Source organism: Ascaphus truei, chromosome 5 (assembly GCF_040206685.1).
Source record: "Ascaphus truei isolate aAscTru1 chromosome 5, aAscTru1.hap1, whole genome shotgun sequence".
In the NCBI taxonomy this organism is placed as follows: domain Eukaryota; kingdom Metazoa; phylum Chordata; class Amphibia; order Anura; family Ascaphidae; genus Ascaphus; species Ascaphus truei.
In genome coordinates, this window is record NC_134487.1 from 107,482,840 (window position 1) to 107,504,749 (window position 21,910).

Genomic DNA, 21,910 nt, shown 5'->3' on the forward strand with positions numbered 1-21,910 from the left:
CTGATTAATTCAACAGATTTTGCCAAGTTTTAGGACCATGCTCAGGAAACAGCTGTTGAATTGCTCTTTCATTTGTTCTGTTTTGGTACAAAGTAGTCATAGGAAATCTTATCCATATGCCTTTTTAGGGACTTGAAAGTAATAACATATTAATACATTTGCGAATTGATAACTGATTTGAACAGAGATATTAATTTGTACTACTCCCATTAGTCTCATGTACAGTACTGTACCAAAGGACACAGTATTTGTATTTAAGAAAAACAATAATAAATACTATTTTATTACTAGTAGTTGTAATGTGATTCATCACCTCAGTCTAATGGTGATGGTGCAAATAATATCATTTAACAGAAAAATGTATATTTTAATTGATAAATAGGGTGGTATTGTGCTAGAGTGAAACTGGAGTACTGAGTACTACTGAAAATTGTAATTTGTTTCTCCTGTTGGAGATATCCTACAGAATTAAATTCAAATGTCACAAAGGGTGGAGTGAAAAAAGTAGGAAGGCCCTCAACGTATCTTATATGATGTAATACAAATGCCAAATCTAAATTTGAGGAATAAATAACTGATTCAGTTTTGGTTGTACTGGTATTTAAAAACTATTTTCTATTAAGTTGAATAACATCTTTATTTATTATCATTCTTTAAGGGCGGCAATGGATGCACACGTAATTCGCAGATTTCTGATGTTCGTTTTGACCATTTCCATCTCTACTCGATCTGAGACACAAGCCTACACTGATATGAACCCTGAAGCCAACCCTATACTTTCCAATGAATGTCCCAAAGAATGCTTTTGTCCTCCGAGTTTTCCAAATGCTTTATACTGTGATAATAAAGGGCTGAAAGAAGTGCCACCAATCCCATCGAGAATTTGGTATCTCTACCTGCATAATAACCTAATTGAAACGCTCAATGAAAAATCTTTTGCAAATGCTACAGAGCTAAAGTGGATTAATTTAAACAGAAATAACATCAGCATCAAAGGAATCGAAAAGAATTTGTTGAAAAATCTAAAGAGTTTATTTTACTTATTTCTAGAGGACAATGACTTAGAAGAAGTACCAGCACCATTACCAGAAAGCATAGAGCAGCTTCGTTTAGCAAGAAATAAAATTTCGAAGATCCCAGAAGGAGTCTTTGACAATCTAAACAACCTCACATTACTGGACTTACATCATAACAAACTTACCGATAGTTCTTTTAAAAGTAATACATTAAAGGGGCTTAAGAGTCTTATGCAACTTAATGTAGCTAAAAACTCACTCAAGAAAATGCCATTAAGCCTTCCATCGAACACCATACAATTGTACTTAGACAGCAATAATATTGAAGAAATTCCTAACAACTACCTTATTGACATACCCAAATTAGCATTTCTTAGGCTGAACTACAATAAGCTATCAGATGCTGGTATACCTGCAAACGTGTTTAACGTGTCCTCTTTATTAGACTTGCAACTGTCCTACAATGATCTGACATATGTGCCTCTTGTTAATGCTTATCTCGAGCGTCTTCACCTTGATCACAACAAGATAAAAAGTAAGTGTATTTCTTAATAGTAGCACATACTAGAGAATTTGCAGTTTTTTTTTAAAATACCTATAAAAAATGTGGGGTGACAATAATTGTAGTAGACTTGTAAATAAAATGTGTTAAGTGCACCATGTACAGTGCTTGATGAGACAGTGTACCAGAACATTCATGTAAATCAAGGGTGCTCAACTCCAGTCCTCAAGAACCCCCAACAGATCGGGTTTTCAGGATAGCCCAGCTTCAGCACAGGTGACTCAATCAGAAGCTCAGTCAAAGACTGAGCCACCTATGCTGAAGCTGAGAAATCTTGAAAATCTGACCTGTGAGGGGGGCGTGGGGGCGGGGGGGGGCTTAGGAATTGGAGTTGAGCACCCCTGCTGTAAGTGTTGTATTTTAACCATTACTTGCTGAATCACTATGATTTATTGCACTTTGTCTACACTAGTAGAACTAGTACAGTATAAACCATGTTCAAAACCTCCTACTAAATTTATGTGGTACTACAGTACTTTGCTTTCTCTTTACTTGTTAATCCAATATGTGCCCATTATAATATTTTACAGAAATGTGTATAATTTAAACTTTTGAAAAACAAAATGCTTTAGTAGAAACCAATACACTTCCAGCATCACCAAAACAATGTTTTTCTAGATAATGGTAAAAATTCAATAACTACAGTTGGTGATTCTCATTGGTCAACCTTGATTACCTCTAATAACCTCTAAACACAAACAGGGAAACACTACAACAAAATTGTACTCTCAAACTAATTTCTGCTCTGTGTTAGTGGGAAGAAGGTCAGGAATTCCATAAATAGAAAATAATGGACCTGGTACAGATCTATGTATTGTAGAAACAATATACATAACTAAAATTGGATAAAGTATGTATCTAATTTAGTACCAGTGAAAAGAAAGCTTTCTATTTCTCCTTTGTTTTTCATTCTGAATTTGTATGCCTGGAGGCCTGAAGACTTTAAATCCTCTGTGCCGCTCATCCCCATAATTATACTCAACATAAGTCTCAAGGTTACTGTACATTCCATGCTATACTATTACCAACAGGCACTAAATTCAGCCCAATTTGGTGTGAAACATAGTCTAAGCCACTTTCAGACACACACATTTTTAAACATTGAGATTTTTCCCCCTTCTACAGTAAAACCTGCTGAACCCAATCACCTTGAACTGTTATGCATATCCACAAGGAATATGGGAAAGTGATTTATGCAAGAACAAATATGCTAACTATGACAGTCATGCCTCTTTAGACTGTATGAAGTGTTGATCAGGGGTATGCAAACTCTTCTCCCTCCGCCCCCCTGCCTGCTCTCAATCCCTGCTTGTGCTTTCCCCCTCTCCCCCCCCCCCGGTATCAAATGACGCAGCGGGGTCATGTTGCCATGGTGACGTCACGTGATGTGACCCCACGGCGTCATTTGATGCCGGGTTGCCATGGCGACACGTTGCTGTACAGTTAATGTAAGTAAAGTTACAGAGGCCTCGCGCGACCCCGAGCATTTAATTGAAATGCCTTCAAGGAAGAGCAGGGCTTCTGTAACCGTCAACACCCCCCCCCCCCCAGAAAATCTCACGCCCCCCAGTTTGTGCATCCTTGGTATAGACTATAGCTCCCCAAAGAGAGAAATGGAAATTATGTGAAATGCCTAATACTATATTCTATTATTCTCTTTGGGGATTCATTCAAAGTTTTTTGTCCAAAAAGTTGCAATATAGCTGATTTTCCTTTCCTTTTAGAGTTCCAGTATGAACATGGTTCCAAAATATCGCAGTTATGTAATATCGCAAACATCCTAGTACAGTTAAGGAAAAACTGAAAAAATGCTATTGATCATGGATTATTATTTTGTTTTAAAAAAACACAGGAACAGCAACTATTGTAAATGTACTGAGAGAAGGAGCAGCTCAGTGAGTAAACACACTGACTGCACTAAGTTTGAAACTGGTTCAATTCCTGGTATCGGCTCCTTATGACCTTGGGCAAGTAACTTTATCTCCCTGTGCCCCAGGCACCAAAAACATAGATTGCAAGCTCCACGGGGCAGGGACCTGTGCCTGCAAAATGTCTTTGTAAAGCGCTATGTAAAACTAGCATCGCTATACAAGAACAAACAATTATTATAATTATTATTACATTTAAATTTAGCAAAAAGCCCAAAAGGATGCCAAATTTGTTAAAATATTTTTAAAAGCTGACATTTAAGATTAAGTAAAATTTTTCAGCAATTTTGGTCAAAAAGCAAACCGCTCAGAACATTCCTGCAGGCTACACTATTTTTATATTCTTCAAATTTACAGCTTCCAACAGAGCTTCAACGAAACCACCTGCATCAAAATAAGTCCCTAGGGGTGAAGATATCAGTGGAAGGTCATCAGAGCCAACCCTTGTCAGATCTATGTACAGTCAAACTGACAGTTTTGGTTTTTTCCACAACACTTTTTTTTGTGTCTGACAGGGCTGAACTGAGATGGTTCGTTTTGATGTCCTTTGTCCTCCGGGCTATTTTTCATACTTTTTCTTTAGCAACACACCCCCTACTGTATTAAAACAATATCTAAGAACGACTGCTTCATATAATAAGCTATATGTTTCTCCAGACAGCACACTGACCGGTTAAATAAAGGTGTATTTTTTTAAACAAAGTTATTGCTCCCACTGCGGAGTTATGGTGGGGTATGCAGTGATATTATGCGTTGTACCCGACATTGAATCCTATGTAAACTCAGCGATAGTCTGTGTTATAATGTGATATGTTGTGTTTGTCATCAGCAGGAGCAATGATATTTGCTGCATCTGTAGTTTGAGACCTGTGCTTTCATATTAACCAAGCCAATAGAAATGAACAGTCCTGCCCAAGACACTGATCTCCAGATAACACAATATATATTCTAGTATAACTCAGAATTTCATAGTTTCCATAGGATTCAATGACAAATGTTAGTGCAGAATATCACAGTACAGATGTAGCAGGTGTTATTGCTCCAAATACCTTGCCAAATCACATGATTACATTTGCAAAATCACATCACTTTGTGCTTTACATTGCAAATGGCACCAAAACAAGAGCAAATCGCAGAATATTGTATTTAAACTTCAGCCAGCGATAACACAATTTGAGGATTGCAAAAATGGGTTCAATAATGTCTGCTATATCGTCATATCCCAAAATATCAGAACCGAGGGAACAATGGAGCCCACTATATCTGTACATTTTTTTAAGTTCTTCCTCATATATACCGAAAGGCTGAAGTGACTACCACTTTTGAGATATAAATCATTCTCTCTCACACCTACATTATTAAGAGTGTACAAAATGAAATGTAGTGGAATAAAATAGAATAGTAATGTCTTGTGTTGAATGTATCACTTGCCATTGTAGTCTCTTAGTTCAGTTGCATAGCCAAGTTGTGTCAATGACCTAAAATTCAGAAGGTTAATAATCTGCAAATTGCCAGGTGGTCAAAGAAGGGAATGGGCCACAAGGTGTCTTCCGGTGCCATATACATGCAGTCAAGTACCCGTTATGTATTTTCTTCCAGCTGGCTATGTAGATAACACACTGCGTGATCACAACCTAGGGCAGTAGTGCTATCATCCTAACTGTAAAAATAAAAAGAATCAAGGGAATGTGCTATGCTTAGCAGATAGCAAATACATTTCCCTACTGTACAGTATATTTTTAGATCATATTGTTTTACCAGCTAGTGGGTAAATACTACATGGGTAAAAAAACAATATATACTGTATGCAGCATACTGATAAAGAACATATATACGGTATATTTAAAAGGATTTTTTCAAATTAAGTTTTCCTTTTGGCTTAGTCGGGTACATATGTTTTTTAAAATTCACATATGGATCAGATGAAGGTTTTTCTATCAAACTATGATAAAAATATATAGGTTGCCTATAGACGGTACTACAGATGTAGCAAGACTTGCTGTCCCCGGCACTGCGGACCAACACGCTGAAATCCGCGGTCCGTTCACGGCCCCGCAAACAGTAAATTGTGCAGCCCGGGAGGAATAAAGCAGTGTTAATGGTCCCAGGCCAGACAGTCTGTAATAGCTGCACAGAGGAGCCCCAGAGAGAAAAACTCACTCTGTCTCCCGAGAGCAATTCTTACAGACTCAGATCTATCCTGCCTCTTGATGATGTAAATGTCCGAATATACAGCTGGAACTATTGGTTTGGGCCCTCTCTCTTTGCAGGTCTCGTACGGCATCCTCTCCCGCATTGTGAGATCCCAGCAACCAGACTAATGGCCCATCGAGATTAATACAGCGGGGGTCCCTGCATTTGACTCATGCTGTGTGAATCCTACCAGGCTGCTCGTGTCTGTAAGAGACGCGCACTAAGAGTGAGATTGAATCAGTCCCTCTACCTGCGCGTCTATAACAGGCAATCGCAGGCTTTTATTTTATTTTAATAACATACAGTATTTTTGTAGCAGGGGGTCTCCGGAGCTGAATCACATTAATTTCAGGTCCGGGGACTCCCTGCTTCATGAGTTACATATGGTGTGCCGGTATCCCCACCATGTTTAAATTCTCCCGCATCATGGCCCACATGACCAGGAGATTTAAACAAAGCAGGGCGATACAAGCACACCATACCGGGGCCTGTAACACACACAAAAAAAAAAACTAAAATATTGTTTGATTAAAATAAAAGCCCAGCGATCGTCTGTTAGAGGCGCGCAGGTAGAGTGACTGATTCAGTCTTTCTCATACAGCGTATCTCTTACAGACAGATGAAGCCCGGTAGGATTCACACAGCGTGAGTCCCATTCAAACGCAGGGACCCCTCCTGTCTTATTCAGATGGGCCATTACATCTACTGCGGCCAACCTCGCAGGATATTTGGAGAATTGGCCAAGGTTTTGTCCTGTGAATCAGTCGACAACAGCTAGCTGCTACGGTATTTTATTTAATTGTATTTTGTAATTGTAATTATTTAGGTTGGCCATTGACTGCCATAGTGGCAAACCATGATCATATTATGTGTGTAGATGGACGCTCACAGAGGTACAGAATTGGAGACGATTGTAAGGTGAAATTATAACAAGGCTTTATTGTGCCTTTTCCTTAATATCAGGAAACCTTCCAAACACAGGGGGAGAAACAAAGCTTCTATTCACTTGGGAGTATTTCTAGTGGATACTATGCAATTAATTCACAACTCCCTTAGATAAGCATGCCTCCCAGCCCCAAACACATAGCATGAAATGAACAGATATAAAAAGTCTTGTTAATAAAAGTCTTATCTGTTAGCTGCTGTAGAGTAAGCTTCTCTGCTCTCCTGGGACTGCACCCGTGTGTGCACAGAAAATGTCAGCATCCAGGTTTAGAAGTCTTATTTGTCAGTTCCAGAGATCAGTGTTCTCTTGGTCAGTCTCTCCTGGGAGACTCGGGAACCTCTGCTCTGTCTCCAAAGTTCAGCTCACACGTGAGCTAAGGAGTCACTTCCTGTCTCAAAGGCAGGCTTTTTCTACCACCTGTAATCAGGCAGGTGGTGTTAGTTAATTTGCTACCAGCAGTTAACCACCACACTGCTGGATTAGAGGCACATTTGTGAACAGGGATAAGTCCCCTGTTACATATCTCCCCTGTTTGTGGGAAGCTCGGGATTTCCACGGCCAAAGCCCATCCTTCCACTCTCATTCGAGATCATTCTGTGACTTAAATGAGAGTGGATGGAGGAAGAGAACCCTCTGTCCCGCTGGGATTGGAGCCCTTTCTCCAGTTTATTTGTGTCTCCTCCCGAAGGTGCTTGAGATCAGCACTCCTCAATCGCTCAAGGAGGACTTTTTCCAAGTACAGTATTTTTTCTACATGCGCGGTCATGAGATTTCCCTCGCGTCGGGTGCTTGTCTTAATGTAGGCAGACTGTATAGCAGCAGTTGCAGAGCGTTTAAAAACAGCCCTTTGAGTTTTCTGCTCTTGAAGCTGTCTCTCTGCCCTTTTCCCACTCAATGGGGTTGCTAGTTCAGCCTCTTTGAGATTAAGTTGCAATTCCACACCCACTTCCAGAGAATGTCCCATCTTTTCAGCTTCATCAGCTAAGGATTCTTCTGGTTTGATTCATCACGTGTACCTTCTTTTGTTGCCTGTTGGGTGGCTGAAGGTTTTGCTAGTGCTTGTTTAGGTGGCTCAAACTTCATAATCTTGTTTGGAAGGTGCGTGTAGTCCCCAACTCTTACTGTACCCTTGTCCTCACGGGCATTAGTTACTGTGGGATACTGGTGCTTGGGCAGAGCCAATACCTTTTTCCGTATTGGAGGAATCTGTAAGTTACTGGTCTGCAGAGTCTCAACCTGTTTGAGTGCGTCTTGCAAGTCTCTTCTCAGGGAATTTATCTGCGCACTTTGCTTTCTCTGAGTCTGTATCAGTGTCTCCTTCATATTCTGGAGCTCTGTAATTTTTGTTGTTAAGGTTGCCGCTGCGTCTGTTTTCTCCTTGGTGTACTGACTCAAGGGAATGGAACAGTCTCTGTCTCTCCAGCTCTTGCTCCAGTTTCTGAGCCTTCTCACGCTCCCTCTCAAACAGAGTCACCTGGTATCGAAGCTCCGCCTCCAACGATGCTCTGGTGACATGCAGCGTGGCCTTTAGCTCCTCATACTGCTCTGTGGGGACATACTGGGTATTCAGACGTTCCTGCAGCGCTTGTACCTCTTTAGCAGCCTGCAGCTTTTCTTCCTGCAGTGTTTGCTGCTTCTCCTCAGCATACTGGAGGTGCGTACGCAGACCTTGCAGTTGGTTCTGCAGTCGGTGATCTGCTTCAAACATTTCCTTGACGTGTTTTGTCAACTCAGAATTTTCTTTTCTTAATCTTGAATTTTCTCCTTTTTCAGTCTCTGTACTATTCAGGGCCTCTTTGCAGTCCTCCTTCCATTTACGCACATCTGCTTTGAGAATGACAGTCTCCTGGCGTGAGACATCCTTCTCTAGGTTGAGGGTCTGAAGCGCCTTCTGGAAGAGTTGGCGATTTGTATTAAGATTGGCAATCGTTTCTTTAGAAATGTCCAGCTCCTCAGTGAGACTGTGTAGTTCCTTTCTGGAAACTTCCAGGTCTGTGCGGCAGCTGTTGGTCTCATGATGTGAGGCATTTAGTGCTCTGCGGAGTGTCTGAACTTCTTTCTGAGATACGTCCACTTCTATCCGGACACTGTTGACCTCCTGTTGTGAGGCATTCAGCTCTATGCAAAGAGTGTGAACCTCTTGCTGGAAGACTCATCTGCTTCAGTGCCTCCTCATACTTCCGCTTTAGCGTAGCCACCATTTTATCAGATTGGCTCTGCTTTTCATCCATGGCGGACATAGTAGCATTTGCAGTATCTAGCTCAGTCTTGAGATCGTCCAATTCTGTCCTGGCTAAAGAGTAAATTGTGAGCACATCTTTTTGTAGCCTCACGTTATTTTTCTGTAGCTCTGTATAACCATCTTCCTTTTGTTTCAATTGTTCACGGAGCATATCACAGTCATGCCTGGCATTTTTCAGGGCATCTTCAGGGCTGGTCAAGGGATTGTCACTCACTGGTTCCGGCTCCACTTCCCTGGGATGGTTGGTTGAGGGTTCCTCGCTGTTGGCACCGGACAGACACTTCTTTGGGGTACACGACTTCTGCCTTGGGCCCTCTGGATATTCGGTTAACCGCGGGACGAATTCTCTATTTTCTCTAGGCTGCAGGGCAACTCGGTCCCCCTTTTCCTCCACAGGATCTGCGGACGTCTCTGTTCCTTCCACGGTAAGTGAAGAACCGCTTTTCTTTTTCCGCTTTTTTGTTTTGGATGACTCCGTCCCATCAGGAATACTGGGGTCTCCTTCTTTATTTGATACTTTAGCTGCTTCATTATATACGCCAGGCTTTTCTTGCAGTTGCTTTAGCTGACAGAAATATTGGGTGATCTGCTGCTCCCGCTCTTTCTCTTGTCGACCATATTCGTCATCATAGAGGGCGGTCTTTTCTGTTCGTGCCGAGTTCAGGCACCCCCACCATTCTTGGGGTGTTTTGTGGATGTGACTCGGTTCGGGTTCCCCGTAAGAGATGTCTTCCTCTTTATTGGACTTGAAGGGCCACTCTTCCGTGGAGTAGGGTTCATTACAGGAACGCTGCATCTTGTCCTCCATTTTTAGGCTATCAGGTGTAATTTTCTTCCTGACCTCAGGAGGCGCTATTGCAGCTGTTGCCACTGTATTTGCTAGAACCCCCAATTGTGGTAGTCCTACAGGTGGGCATATTTTGCTTGTAGAGGTCGTAGCTCTCACAGGCATCTCTGTAGACTTTTTCTTTCTTGGGCAAGTTTTTTTTTCAATATCAGCAGTCATGTGCATGCATTTTCTCTCATCAGGTATACAAGATGTGCAGTTGCTAGGTAAAAAAGTCTATTTGCTTTACACCATTTACTTGCTAGGTATAATCTCTCATTAGGTATGCTGAATGTGTGGTTGCTAGGTAAAAACTTCTGTTTGCTTTACACCATTTACTTGCTAGGTGCAATCCCTCCGCTTCAGCAACAGAATTTGGTTTTCTGCCTGAGTTCAGTAATTTTCAGTCTCATCTTTGGGTATTATGGCATTCACACTTCACACTTTGGGTGTCTGTTTTGCTCCCAAGATATATATAGGCAGACTTTTTTACTTGCAGAAAAAAAAACATTCTTTGCAGTGGACACTTTCTTTCATTCCCGGCAGGGTGACTCAACACTCAGCAATTGGCTTTGAAATACCATTTACACAGTTCAGCAATCCCTTTTTCCCCTATAGGGCAATTTTACACTTAGCATTTGTTTGCTAAAAATTCCCCTGCTTCAGCACAGTCTTGTATCAATTTTCACACTTTTCTGCATATACTCCATTCACAGCTGGTAGCCCTATGCGGTGTGGCAACCTTTATTTGCAAAATCAGTACCACTCGTGGGTCACCATCTGTATTCACTGCTTCAGCGAAACTTTTGAAAACAACAAACACCTATCCCTTTTTAAGGGCTGACTCACTTCTTGAACCCTGACTATGGCTGGAAGGCAAAACCCCTATTTCAATGACCATATTACACTTTGTGATAGGCAAATAAGGTTTAGCTGCTTCAGCAGTCTCTCTCCTCTTGGGATTGGGGAAAAGAGTCCATCTGTGGTTTTGTAAGTTTCAGTGCAGTGTAAGTTTCAGGGGTGTGTATCACTTTAACTCTGGTCTCTGCTGCCTGAGAGTTTTTTTTTAATTTTTTTAAGTTGCTCAGACTGTTTGTAGGCAAAAAGCACTAAAAAAATTTCACAGAAAAAATCTCCGGTCCTTTCTAACTTCAAAGACGACCTCTCGTCCCACTTCAGACACCATATGTAGACAGACACTCACAGAGGTAGACAATTGGAGACTTTTGAAAGGTGAAATTATAACAAGGCTTTATTGTGCCTTTTCCTTAATATCAGGAAACCATCCAAACACAGGGGGGGAACAAAGCTTCTATTCACTTGGGAGTATTTCTAGTGAATACTATGTAATTAATTCACAACTCCCTTAGATAAGCATGCCTCCCAGCCCCAAACACATATAAAAAGTCTTGTTAATAAAAGTTTTATCTGTTAGCTGCTGTAGAGTAAGCTTCTCTGCTCTCCTGGGACCGCACCCATGTGTGCACAGAAAATGTCAGCATCCAGGTTTAGAAGTCTTATTTGTAAGCTCCAGAGATCTGTGTTCTCTTGGTCAGTCTCTCCGGGGAGACTCAGGAACCTCTGCTCTGTCTCCAAAGTTCAGCTCACATGTGAGCTAAGGAGTCACTTCCTGTCTCAAAGGCAGGCTTTTTCTACCACCTGTAATCAGGCAGGTGGTGTTAGTTAATTTGCTACCAGCAGTTAACCACCACACTGCTGGATTAGAGGCACATTTGTGAACAGGGATAAGTCCCCTGTTACAATGTGCATGGTGTACCACTGTGTCAAACAATTGGTTTATTGACATTTTAAATATTTTTGTAATGTAATGTCTTTTATTTGGTGCTTTATTTGCAGTTTGCCCATTCATTGCCATAGTGGCAAACCATGCCCATATTATGGGAATGGTCTACCATTGTGCCAATCAATAGGTAGAGGGCGTGGGGGTAGTTGCCCTGGGGAGGGAGGTTAGACCTCCCGGGTGGTTAGCGGGTGGAGGGGTTAACCCCTGAATTACCATAGTGGTTAATAACCGCTAAGGTGATTAAGGAGTTAGTGGCCAGTAGTTCTTTTTTTTAAATTTTACTGTTGTTGCCCACTGAAGAAGTGGAAGATGAGGGGGATGAGGATGGCCTTCATCCTGGCAGGGGTAAGTTTAACTTTAATTTACTATGTGCTGGAAAGGTAATGTTTGGTTATGTTCTATATTGTAATGGGCAAAGGTTCTTGGAACAGGGACTTATCCCTGTTTAAATAAAAGCCCCTAGTGGTCTGAGAAATCCAGCAGAGCTGGTTAATTGCAGATAGTCAATTAACCAGCTCCACCTGGGTAATCAGACAAGGGTAAAAACCTCCTGCTGGGAACAGACCCAGAGACTCCATAGCACAGTTACAACTGTGCTGACAGGGGAGAGAGTCTTGAGCACAAAGTAGGGCTGTGTGTTGACAACAAGATGCCAGGGGACCAGACCCCTCTTCCAGGGTGCAGCCAACTCAGGAACCTGCCAGAGGCTGACCCCTCAACAGACACCACTCCTGACCCAGACAAGAGACTGACCTCAAGGGCCATCTACTTGGAGGTACCTCTTTAGACTTTGGGGGGGGATAGGTTGGTAAGGGGATTTCCACACCAACCCTACAGATAGGGACTGGGGAAGTTAGCCCTTACAAAGGGAAAGGTGTTTGTTTCTTTTGTATATATGTATATTGCCTTAAAACTGCTGTTTAAAGTGACAGGCGGTATACCGCCATGTTTATTTCCCCCCGAATCAATCTCCCTGAGTATACCTCTGCACAGATCTCTTACAATTCTATTATCCAGATATGGATAATAGGGATTTTGCCCATTACTGTACTGTATGTGTGTGTGTGTGTGTGTGTGGGGGGGGGGGGTTGTTCAATGTAGTGCATTCGTGTTTGTATTGTAATGTTTATTGGGGCTAGAGGGGGTGGGTGAAGGGGGTAGTTGCCCCAGGGTGGGTGGTTAGGCCTCTTGGCTGGGTAGTGGGAGGGGTTAACCCTTTCATTACCATAGTGGTTACTACCACTAAGGTAATGAAGGCATTAACCCCTCCCGCAACCTTCCCGGTAGGCCTAACCACCCACCCGGGGGCTACTAGCCCATTCATTCACCCCCTCCACCCTGAATAAACCAGGTAGCCTGTCTTAACCCCTTCATTGCCATTGAGGCTAGCCGCTAAGATAATGAACCTGCTTTTATTGTATTTTAATAACATATTATTATTTTAGCGGGGTGTCCCCGGAGCTGAACCACATTAATTTCAGGCCCTGGGACCCTCTGCTTCCTGAGTTACAGGCCCCATTATAGGGCGCCGGTATCCCCCTGCTGTGTTTTAATTTCTCAGTCTAGTGGGCCGTGACGTGGGAGAATGTAAATATGGCGGGGATACCGGCACCCCATACCGGGGTAACTTTGTAACTTGGAAAGCAGGGGGTCCCCAGACCTGAAATGAATGTGGTTCAGCTCCAAAGCTGCTACAATAATATGTTATTAAAATAAAAGCCCCACGATCAGGTAGAGTAACTGATTCAGTCTCACTCTTAGTACCGTCTCTTACAGACAGGAGCAACCCGGTAGGATTCACACAGCGCGAGTCCCATTCAAATGCAGGGCCCCCTGCTGTGTTAATCCGATGGGCCATTACAGCCTGCTATTGACTGTGCTGCGGAGTGTTTCCGATGTGCTCTACAATTTCCAGCGGATGGTGGGCCATAAGGAAAGATTCCATCTGTATGCCTCTATGTCATTATAGGGAACACTAGAGGACCATATTCGGTCATATATGTCACCAAGAAGCAGGACAGAACACTCACATTATTTTAATGTACAGGATTGAAGCCCGGGAGTCATGGGAGGTCAAAACTTAACCCAGGGTTCAAGACCCCAGAAAGGACAAGCAGTTCAATAAAGAATTTTTATTCCAGCCAGAGCCAACAAGCACAGCACAGCACAAAAAACACACTCAGAGCCATACTCATAAAAAATGGGCCATACATGGGTAATCCTAGCTGACTAGGTGCTGAGTGTAACATAACAATCTTACATAGTGCTTGCTTCCACTCTCAAATGGAGTAGGGACTGTCCAGACCTCTCTGGTGCAATTTGGGGCAGAGCACATTCAAATCTTTGCTTGAAAGTCTTGCTCTCCGCTTCTCCGGCAACACACAGTCTCATAGCACAAAGCAGTTTCAAATCTCCCACTTCCTAGGGCTCTCCGATCCTCCTTCTGGTGTATCTGGCACAGCCTTGGAACACACCTCTTAGTTTCAGGCGTCCTGCAGAACTTCTACCCCAGCTGGTTTCATTTTTGTGATCGGATTATACTGTTTGGAACTACTTTATTCTGTGAGAACATTAGTCATAGGACTCGGTTGTGCTGCCTAGGAGTCGCCCAACTCTGGGCTTTTAGTGTTGTTGCTAGCTTTGGATAGGTGCCTTTGCAGTAATTGTATTATTATACCCTTTTGGGAGATCATTATTCAAAGTGCATCTAGCTACTTCCACTAGTATTACAACCTGGTTATTGATTTTAATTTAGGGAGTACCTGTTCCTACAGGGGTAAGGGAAGTACCTGGATCAGATTGGTCTTTGGGAACAGGCCAGAAGAAGGGGCTAGGAGCCCTGAAAAATTACCCCCCTATCCCCCCTGTTTTTCCCCTCCTCTCCCCCTCCTCATTTTCCCTTACCTTGTCTCCCTTTTCCACAACCCTTTACCCCCCATTACACTTAGTGTGTTTACGTGGCTCATAATGTCTATATACTTGATGGGTTACTCTATTCTACCATACAGTAGCTATCATTGTCAGTTACAATTGTTTGCTTCATATTTTAACATCTTTGCTATATATTGTACTATCATTATTATAGTAGTAAAATCTTTTATTTTTGGCACATCACCCAGTGTCTTTTGCGTTTATATTCCTAATTGCAACTTTGGAGGACATAAGGGTCCCTCTTCATTCCCTTACACCACACCTTCATTTATTTTTCTCTATATACTTCGACCCAGGTGCTGTTTAAAAATGTATACACACCGCTTAGTTTACATCCATGACAGGATCCAAGTGGTCTGGGGAGTACTGATAGGGTTCCCCTTTTCTATCTTCCCCGCTGCAAATGGTCTCTCGGGAGACCCCCTGCTGTAATCTAGTATAGAAAAATAAAAATACAGTAAAAAGCACAGTAAAAACATTAAACATACATTTAATATAAATGTTAAACCATAAACCCATGGATACATTACTTACCCCTTTTCATTACCTTAGTGGCAAACCCCTAAGGTAATGAAGGTATTAACTTCTCCCACTATCCCCCCCCTCCCCCCAAGGAGGCCCTACCACCCTCCCTGGGGCAACAACCGACTCACTAAACCCCCCTTCCCCCAACAAAAGGACCCCCCCCCCCCCAAACACACACAGTAGCCCTATTGGCAAAATGGGAGATTTTAATTATCCAGACATAGACTGGGGCAATCAGATTAGCAGTACAACAAAAAGAAACAGGTTTTTGGTGGTGCTTAAAGACAATTACATGACCCAAATTATTGAGGAACCAACCAGGAGAGGGGCTATACTGGATTTGGTAATATCAAACAATGTAGAAGTAATAACAAATATTCAAGTCCGGGAACATTTGGGTAACAGTGATCATAACATTGTTTTTTGATCATTTATTTCAAATGAGACCGACTACTTGGGTTCAACAAAGACCTTAAACTTTAGAATGGCAGATTTTAATAAACGGAGGACTAAATTGGGATGATGTTTTTGCAGAGAAAAATGTAGAAGAAAAATGGACAGTCTTTAAAACATTGTTAGAAAAGCACACTTATCAGTGTGTACCCTTTGGTAATAAATATAAAAGAAACAAGTCAAAACCAATGTGACTAAATAAACAGGTAGGGGAGGAAATGGAAAACAAGAGGCAAGCGTTTAGATTCTTGAAGTCAGAAGGGTCGGTAGCATCATATCAGAATTATAAAGAATGTAACAAAAATTGCAAAAGGGCAATCAAATTAGCAAAAATGGATACTGAATAAAGGATTGCAATAGAAAGTAAGATTAACCCTAAAATGTTCTGTAAGTACCTTAACAACAGAAAAATTAGAAAAGAAAATATAGGACCTTTTCAGTGAGATAGATAGGCAGGCAGATTATTAGAGATAAGGAAAAAGCAGAGGTATTAAACACATTCTTTGCCTCTGTGTTTACCAGGGAAGAATCAATTTCAATAGTAGTGCCGCAGTAGGAAGCCACAACCTCTATATTAACGAACAATTTGTTAACTGAGGAAGACATTCATAGATGGCTTGATAAAATTAAAGTAAATAAGGAACTGGCCCTGATGGCTCACATCCAAGAGTTCTCAGGGAGTTATGTTAAGTAATAGCTAAACCATTACATTTAATATTCACAGACTCCATTTTCACAGGCTCAGTACCACAAGTTGGTGTAAAGCAGATGTTGTGCCTATATTTAAAAAGGGAGCTAGATCACAACCATGGACTTACAGACCTGTAAGCCTGACATCAATAATGGGGAAGCTACTTAAAGGTTTAATACAGGAAATTATTGAGGAATACCTAAGGAAAACAAAATTATTAGTAATAGTCAGCATGGATTTATGAAGGATAAATCATGCCAAACTAACCTTATTAGTTTCTTTGAGGAGGCAAGTATGAATTTAGACCGGGGAAATGCAGTTGATGTGGTCAACTAAAATTTTGCAAAGGCTTTTGATACGGTTCCACACAAGAGGTTAGTGTACAAAATAAAGCAAATTGAACTCGGTAAAAATATTTGCACCTGCATTGAAAACTGGTTGAAGGATGGACAACAGAAAGTTGTCATAAATTGAAGTTATTCAGGTTGGGCTAAAGTTGAGTGGAGTACCTTAGGGATCGGTACTGGGATCCCCCCTGCTTTTCAACGTGTTTATTAATGACCTTGAGGTTGGCAGAGAAAGCAAAGTCTCCATCTTTGCTGATGACACTAAATTGTGTAAGGTAGTAGAATCGGAGCAGGATGTAATTTCTCTCCAGAAGGTCCCGGATAGACTGGTAACTTGGGCAGGTAAATAGCAGATGAGGTTTAATACAGATAAATGTAAGGTTATTCATTTGGAAAGCAAGAATAAATAGGCAACTTACAAATTAAATGGGGATACGTTGGGGGCATCCTTGATGTTGAAGGATTTAGGAATACGTTTAGGCAGCAGGCTTAGCAATAGTGCTAAAAGTCATACAGTAGCTGCAAAGGCAAACAAGATCTTATCTTGCATTAAACGAGCAATGGATGGAAGGAAAGCACACATAATTATGCTCCTTAATAAAGCATTAGTAAGATCACACCTTGAATATGGAGTACAATTTTGGGCACCACTCATTAGAAAAGACATTATGGAACTAGAGAGAGTGCAGAGAAGATCCACCAAATTAATAAAGGGGCTGGACAATTTACTTTATGAGGAGAGGCTAGCTAAATTAGATGTATTTACATTAGAAAAGAGGTGTCTTAGAGGGAATATGATAACTATATACTAATATATTCAGGACAGTACAGTACAAGCAGCTTTCAAAAGAACTATTCATCCCAAGGGCAGTACAAAGGACACTGGGTCATCCGTTAAGGTTGGAGGAAAGGAGATTTCACCAGCAACTAAGGAAAGGGTTCTTTACAGTAAGGATAGTTAAAATGTGGAATGGTATACAGGGATATACCAAATAAGTAAACATGGGAAGGATGTTGATCCAGGGAGTAATCTGATTGCCAATTATTTGAGTCAGGAAGGAATACATTTTTCCCCTAATGAGATATCTTTGGATGATATTTCACTGGGGTTTTTGTTTGCCTTCCTCTGGATCAATATACTGTACGTACGGATAAAGTATCTGTCGTCTAAATGTAGCATAGGTTGAACTTGATGTACACATGTCTTTTTTCAACCTCATATACTATGCAACTGTAAATCTGGCTAATAGCGCTTTTGCCTATTCAAAATCATAAAATCATAAATAAAATACACATTACAATAAAATAAGAACATACCTGTACTGTACAGTAATCATACACTAGCCATTTCATGCATTGATGGTCACTGTGGCTACCTATGCATTCAACAGGGGTAAAGATAGCAACATTGGAAATCAAAGACACCCTATAGTAAACTTTTTTGTCATAATAAATACACCAGATTACAACAAGCATACATGGTGTAGATAAGATAGACTGGTCTAGCGAGACAAACCTTTTACCATTTCCATGGCAGTGGCAGATATTGCAGTGTACAATTCTTACATTTTATACATAAAAGCAGTCCAAGCACAAAGGTTCTATTCTTAAAATATCAGCTAGAATCAATTTCTGTTTTCTGAAATTATTTAAATACCAGATGTTCACAAGAATGAGTAAGAACTCAGGCAGGCAGACTTGAAGGCACTTTGTAACAAAAAATACCCCCTACCATAGACAAAGTAAAAGTACAGAAATACTTCACAGTTTGTTAAAATAAAAGGGCATAAGGAGAGACTCCAGATATTACTGTCCCTATGCCCAGCTGAACCTGGTCTGTTTTTAAAGGAGTGCATTGAAAACTATCACACCTTCTAAATTTACCGACACTACAGTACATTACTATTAACCCTGGAAATGTTCCATAATATGAGATGGCACACGTAAGATAAATGCAACTACCAATGTTTCTGATGGTAAAACACAATCTCGTTAGAATTTTTTTTAATTCAGCTAACGTGTATGTTTTATGAAAACATAGTGTAACCTGTTGAACTCACACATTTTGCAAACACTGTGCTATTATTGAGCCTGCGGCATTCAAAAGTATTATTGTTGTGAAGTGTTGAGTGACCAGAAGTTATCTGAGATAGTTCAACGACGACAAGTGTTTACTTGTCAAAGACTATGCTCCTCGCTTTATCCTAAAAGGGATCTTGAAAATATAGGGCTTGTTGTGGCCATAAGTACTATGTAAACTAAGATATGGGAGATATGGAGAATTAATGGTTAAGTGAATAATGACACTGAATCTGTAAACAAAAACACTGAGTTTATTTCCTTATACCTCAGACACCAAAAGCATAGATTGTTAGCTCATCAGGGCAGGGACAGTGTCTGCAAAATTCCTGTGCGGCATATTGCGCATTATACTGTAATTGTGAGGCGCTTTGAGTCCCATTGGAAAAACCAGAATATTAGACATTAGAAAAACGCTATATGATATAAAATGATTTATATTATATGTATTCCAACACCCAGGATACTCAACAGAACATTATTTAATATAACTGTCAGTAATTATTGTGACATAGTCCCAGGATAGTGGGCAGCTTTCTGTTGAATTTATAGAAGAAAGTGCAGACTTAGTATGGAAGTGATCCGCTTCACAGATTCACAATCACTAAGGCTGGTAGATAGGAAATCTATACCAGATGTTACAATGGTTCTGGTTTCCCTCACCTGCTCTCCTAATTGAGGAACAGGAATACACTGAAAGTGAGGTTTGCTGCTTCACTGTCTCTCTCTCTTAGAGCCTGGATGATGGGGGGTTGATGTTCCCCAGGATCCAATTCAGGGTAGACACCCCCCACGTTTTACAGCATCTGAGGATCTATTGGGATGCTGTCCCCATCTGACAGTTAACGACTCAATATTATCCCTGTGTGTTATTTAAAGTTGGTAAATGGCTTACCAAGCCAACATTGCAGATAGGGATATGCATATGAGTTAGACGCCTGACAGGAGTAGATGTTTCCTTTTATGATTTCTTTTGTTTCTTAAAGTGACAGTGTTTAAAATGTTTAGTGTCACCAATGGAAAAATAAACTGCGGAAGGTTGAGGGTTGAGTGCCCCTTGTGTGTATACACGTGTTTGCCCCACTTTTCTACAAATGACTGTGTCGCAAGGTCCTGGGCAAACGACAGCACTACATAGAGGGAGCCGTTTATCACATTATATTGAGACAGGGCTGGCTAAGATGTTTGTGGGGCTCAGTGCAGTGACATGTGTGGGGCCTCAGCTCTTACCTTCTCCGTCAGCATCTTCTCCCAGTATTGCATCTCCTCTAGGCATCTCCCTATGTATGGTCCTGTCATTATATCTCCGCGATGTCATAGCAACAATGTGCTACAGGGCATCCCATTGTCATGGCAACGCAACACCATTTGACGTCGTAGACATAATGATGGGGGGAGATGCTGAGAGAAGACTAAATATCGGGAGAAGGTAAGAGAGCTACAGAGGCCCCATGCTCTCCCCCCCCACCCGCCCACCCCCCAATCAGTTTAATTGTTGTGGGAGAGAGCTTGGGCCTCTGTAATCGCAGGGCTCAGTGCCGTGGCATCAACTGCACCACAATTAAGCCGGCATTTAGAAAACATGAGAGAACAGAAACACTTTCTTTTCTACAGTGTATTTAAATTTGTAGTCAGTTGATCTAGCCTGCATGGTGGATTAGCCATGCTTATTTACACTTCAAAGAAATATACACCTTTTTCATTTTCCTCAAAAAATAAAGGTCTGAAAATATCCATATTTATTTAGAGTTTATACAGTATATAAACCTATGCATATATTTTATGCTTACACGCAGAAGCTCCATGGATACTACTGTATGTTGTATATTATTTTACAACACTGAAATGAAGACGTACAGTATGACAAATATTTATTTAAAATGTGACGTTTCTGCAAATTTATAATATAAAATACCAATAGTGATGTTTTAAAAATTATTCCTGTCGAAGTATTCTTGTGGGGAAAGACCTGTTAAAGACAAATTCCTTGGCGTATGTGCTTTCAGAAAATATATACATTTGTACTGTAGGAGTATTTTTATGCTATGGGATTGTTTTGTCATGCCAATATAGTGTGCACCTTTTTTCATACAGTCCTTAGCCTTTTGCAGTCCTGATAATTTTGACCCTGTATTTGCCAACACAGTATGACAACCTATACATATCTGGTGTCAGTATACTGAAAGGATAATGGGCAATAACATTTGGAATTTCTTTCCATGACTACACTAGTCATCATTAGTTAGTTCAAATCTTTTATTTTACTTTTTTCGGGGTATTTTTATGCTATGGTGTGTTTTGCCCTGTGAAGAGACCTACAGTATGCAGTCTCAATAATTTGGGGCCTATAACAGCTAAAACAGTAAACATACTGTATACTGTACATCAAGCATGTCAAACTCAAAGGCTAACACGGGCCAAATAAACAAGGTTTAAGTTTAGGTGGGCCGCAAAAAAACAAAAACTTCAATTTTCATAGAAACGTAGGTTTATTTCAAAAGTACACTATAAAAAAAAAAAAAGAACAACGATAAAATTAATGTTTTCTTCCGGACACTTGGCATCTCTGACTCTCTCTCTCTCAGACTCTCTCTCTCTCTCAGACTCTCTCTCTCTCTCAGACTCTCTCTCTCTCAGACTCTCTCTCTCTCAGACTCTCAGACTCTCTCAGACTCTCTCTCTCAGACTCTCTCTCTCTCTCTCTCTCTCTCTCAGACTCTCTCTCTCTCTCAGACTCTCTCTCTCTCTCTCTCAGACTCTCTCTCTCAGACTCTCTCTCTCTCAGACTCTCTCTCTCTCAGACTCTCTCTCTCTCTCTCTCAGACTCTCTCTCTCTCAGACGCTATCTCTCTCTCTCAGACTCTCTCTCTCTCAGACTCTCTCTCTCAGACTCTCTCTCTCTCTCTCAGACTCTCTCTCTCTCTCTCTCTCTCTCTCTCTCTTTCAGACTCTCTCTCTCTCAGACTATCTCTCTCTCTCAGACTCTCTCTCTCAGACTCTCTCTCTCAGACTCAAATCAAATCAAATCAAATCAGCTTTATTGGCATGACGAAAGAGCATTTCAGTATTGCCAAAGCGTGAACAATAGGGGGTGGGGGACAACAACCACACGAACACCAGGGATAGGGTACAATGATTGCAGGGCATATGGGTAACAGTTTCACATAGGGGTGTGGGGGTTAATGTACGTCTCTCAGCTTGTGGCAGGTGCTGATATAGTGTGCAGCTAGTTCTGCTGTGGTTTCATCTTCTCCCAGGAGGATCGCCACTTTTCGGTTCTCCTCTGTATTATCAAAGTTCTGGACAACAGCAGCTAGCCTCTCTAGGTGTGCACTCCTCACTTCAGAGTATTGTGTGCAACGCAACA

At 41.2% G+C, this 21,910-nt stretch overlaps 1 protein-coding gene and 1 long non-coding RNA gene across 4 annotated transcripts in view; one reads left to right on the forward strand and one right to left on the reverse strand.

Moving 5' to 3' along the window:
• The window catches only part of LOC142495243 (uncharacterized), a 242,228-nt gene that overhangs the window by 47,869 nt on the left and 172,449 nt on the right, over positions 1-21,910 (reverse strand). For both annotated transcript variants that reach the window (XR_012801703.1, XR_012801702.1), the window contains one exon: positions 14,770-14,881. This is a non-coding gene — a long non-coding RNA (uncharacterized LOC142495243). The remainder of the gene's footprint in view (positions 1-14,769; positions 14,882-21,910) is intronic.
• KERA (keratocan) overlaps positions 1-21,910 on the forward strand; it is a 48,231-nt gene that overhangs the window by 1,121 nt on the left and 25,200 nt on the right. For both annotated transcript variants that reach the window (XM_075600444.1, XM_075600445.1), the window contains exon 2: positions 659-1,551. In XM_075600444.1, the coding sequence (XP_075456559.1) occupies positions 666-1,551 (886 nt within the window). In that variant the 5' untranslated portion in view covers positions 659-665. The remainder of the gene's footprint in view (positions 1-658; positions 1,552-21,910) is intronic.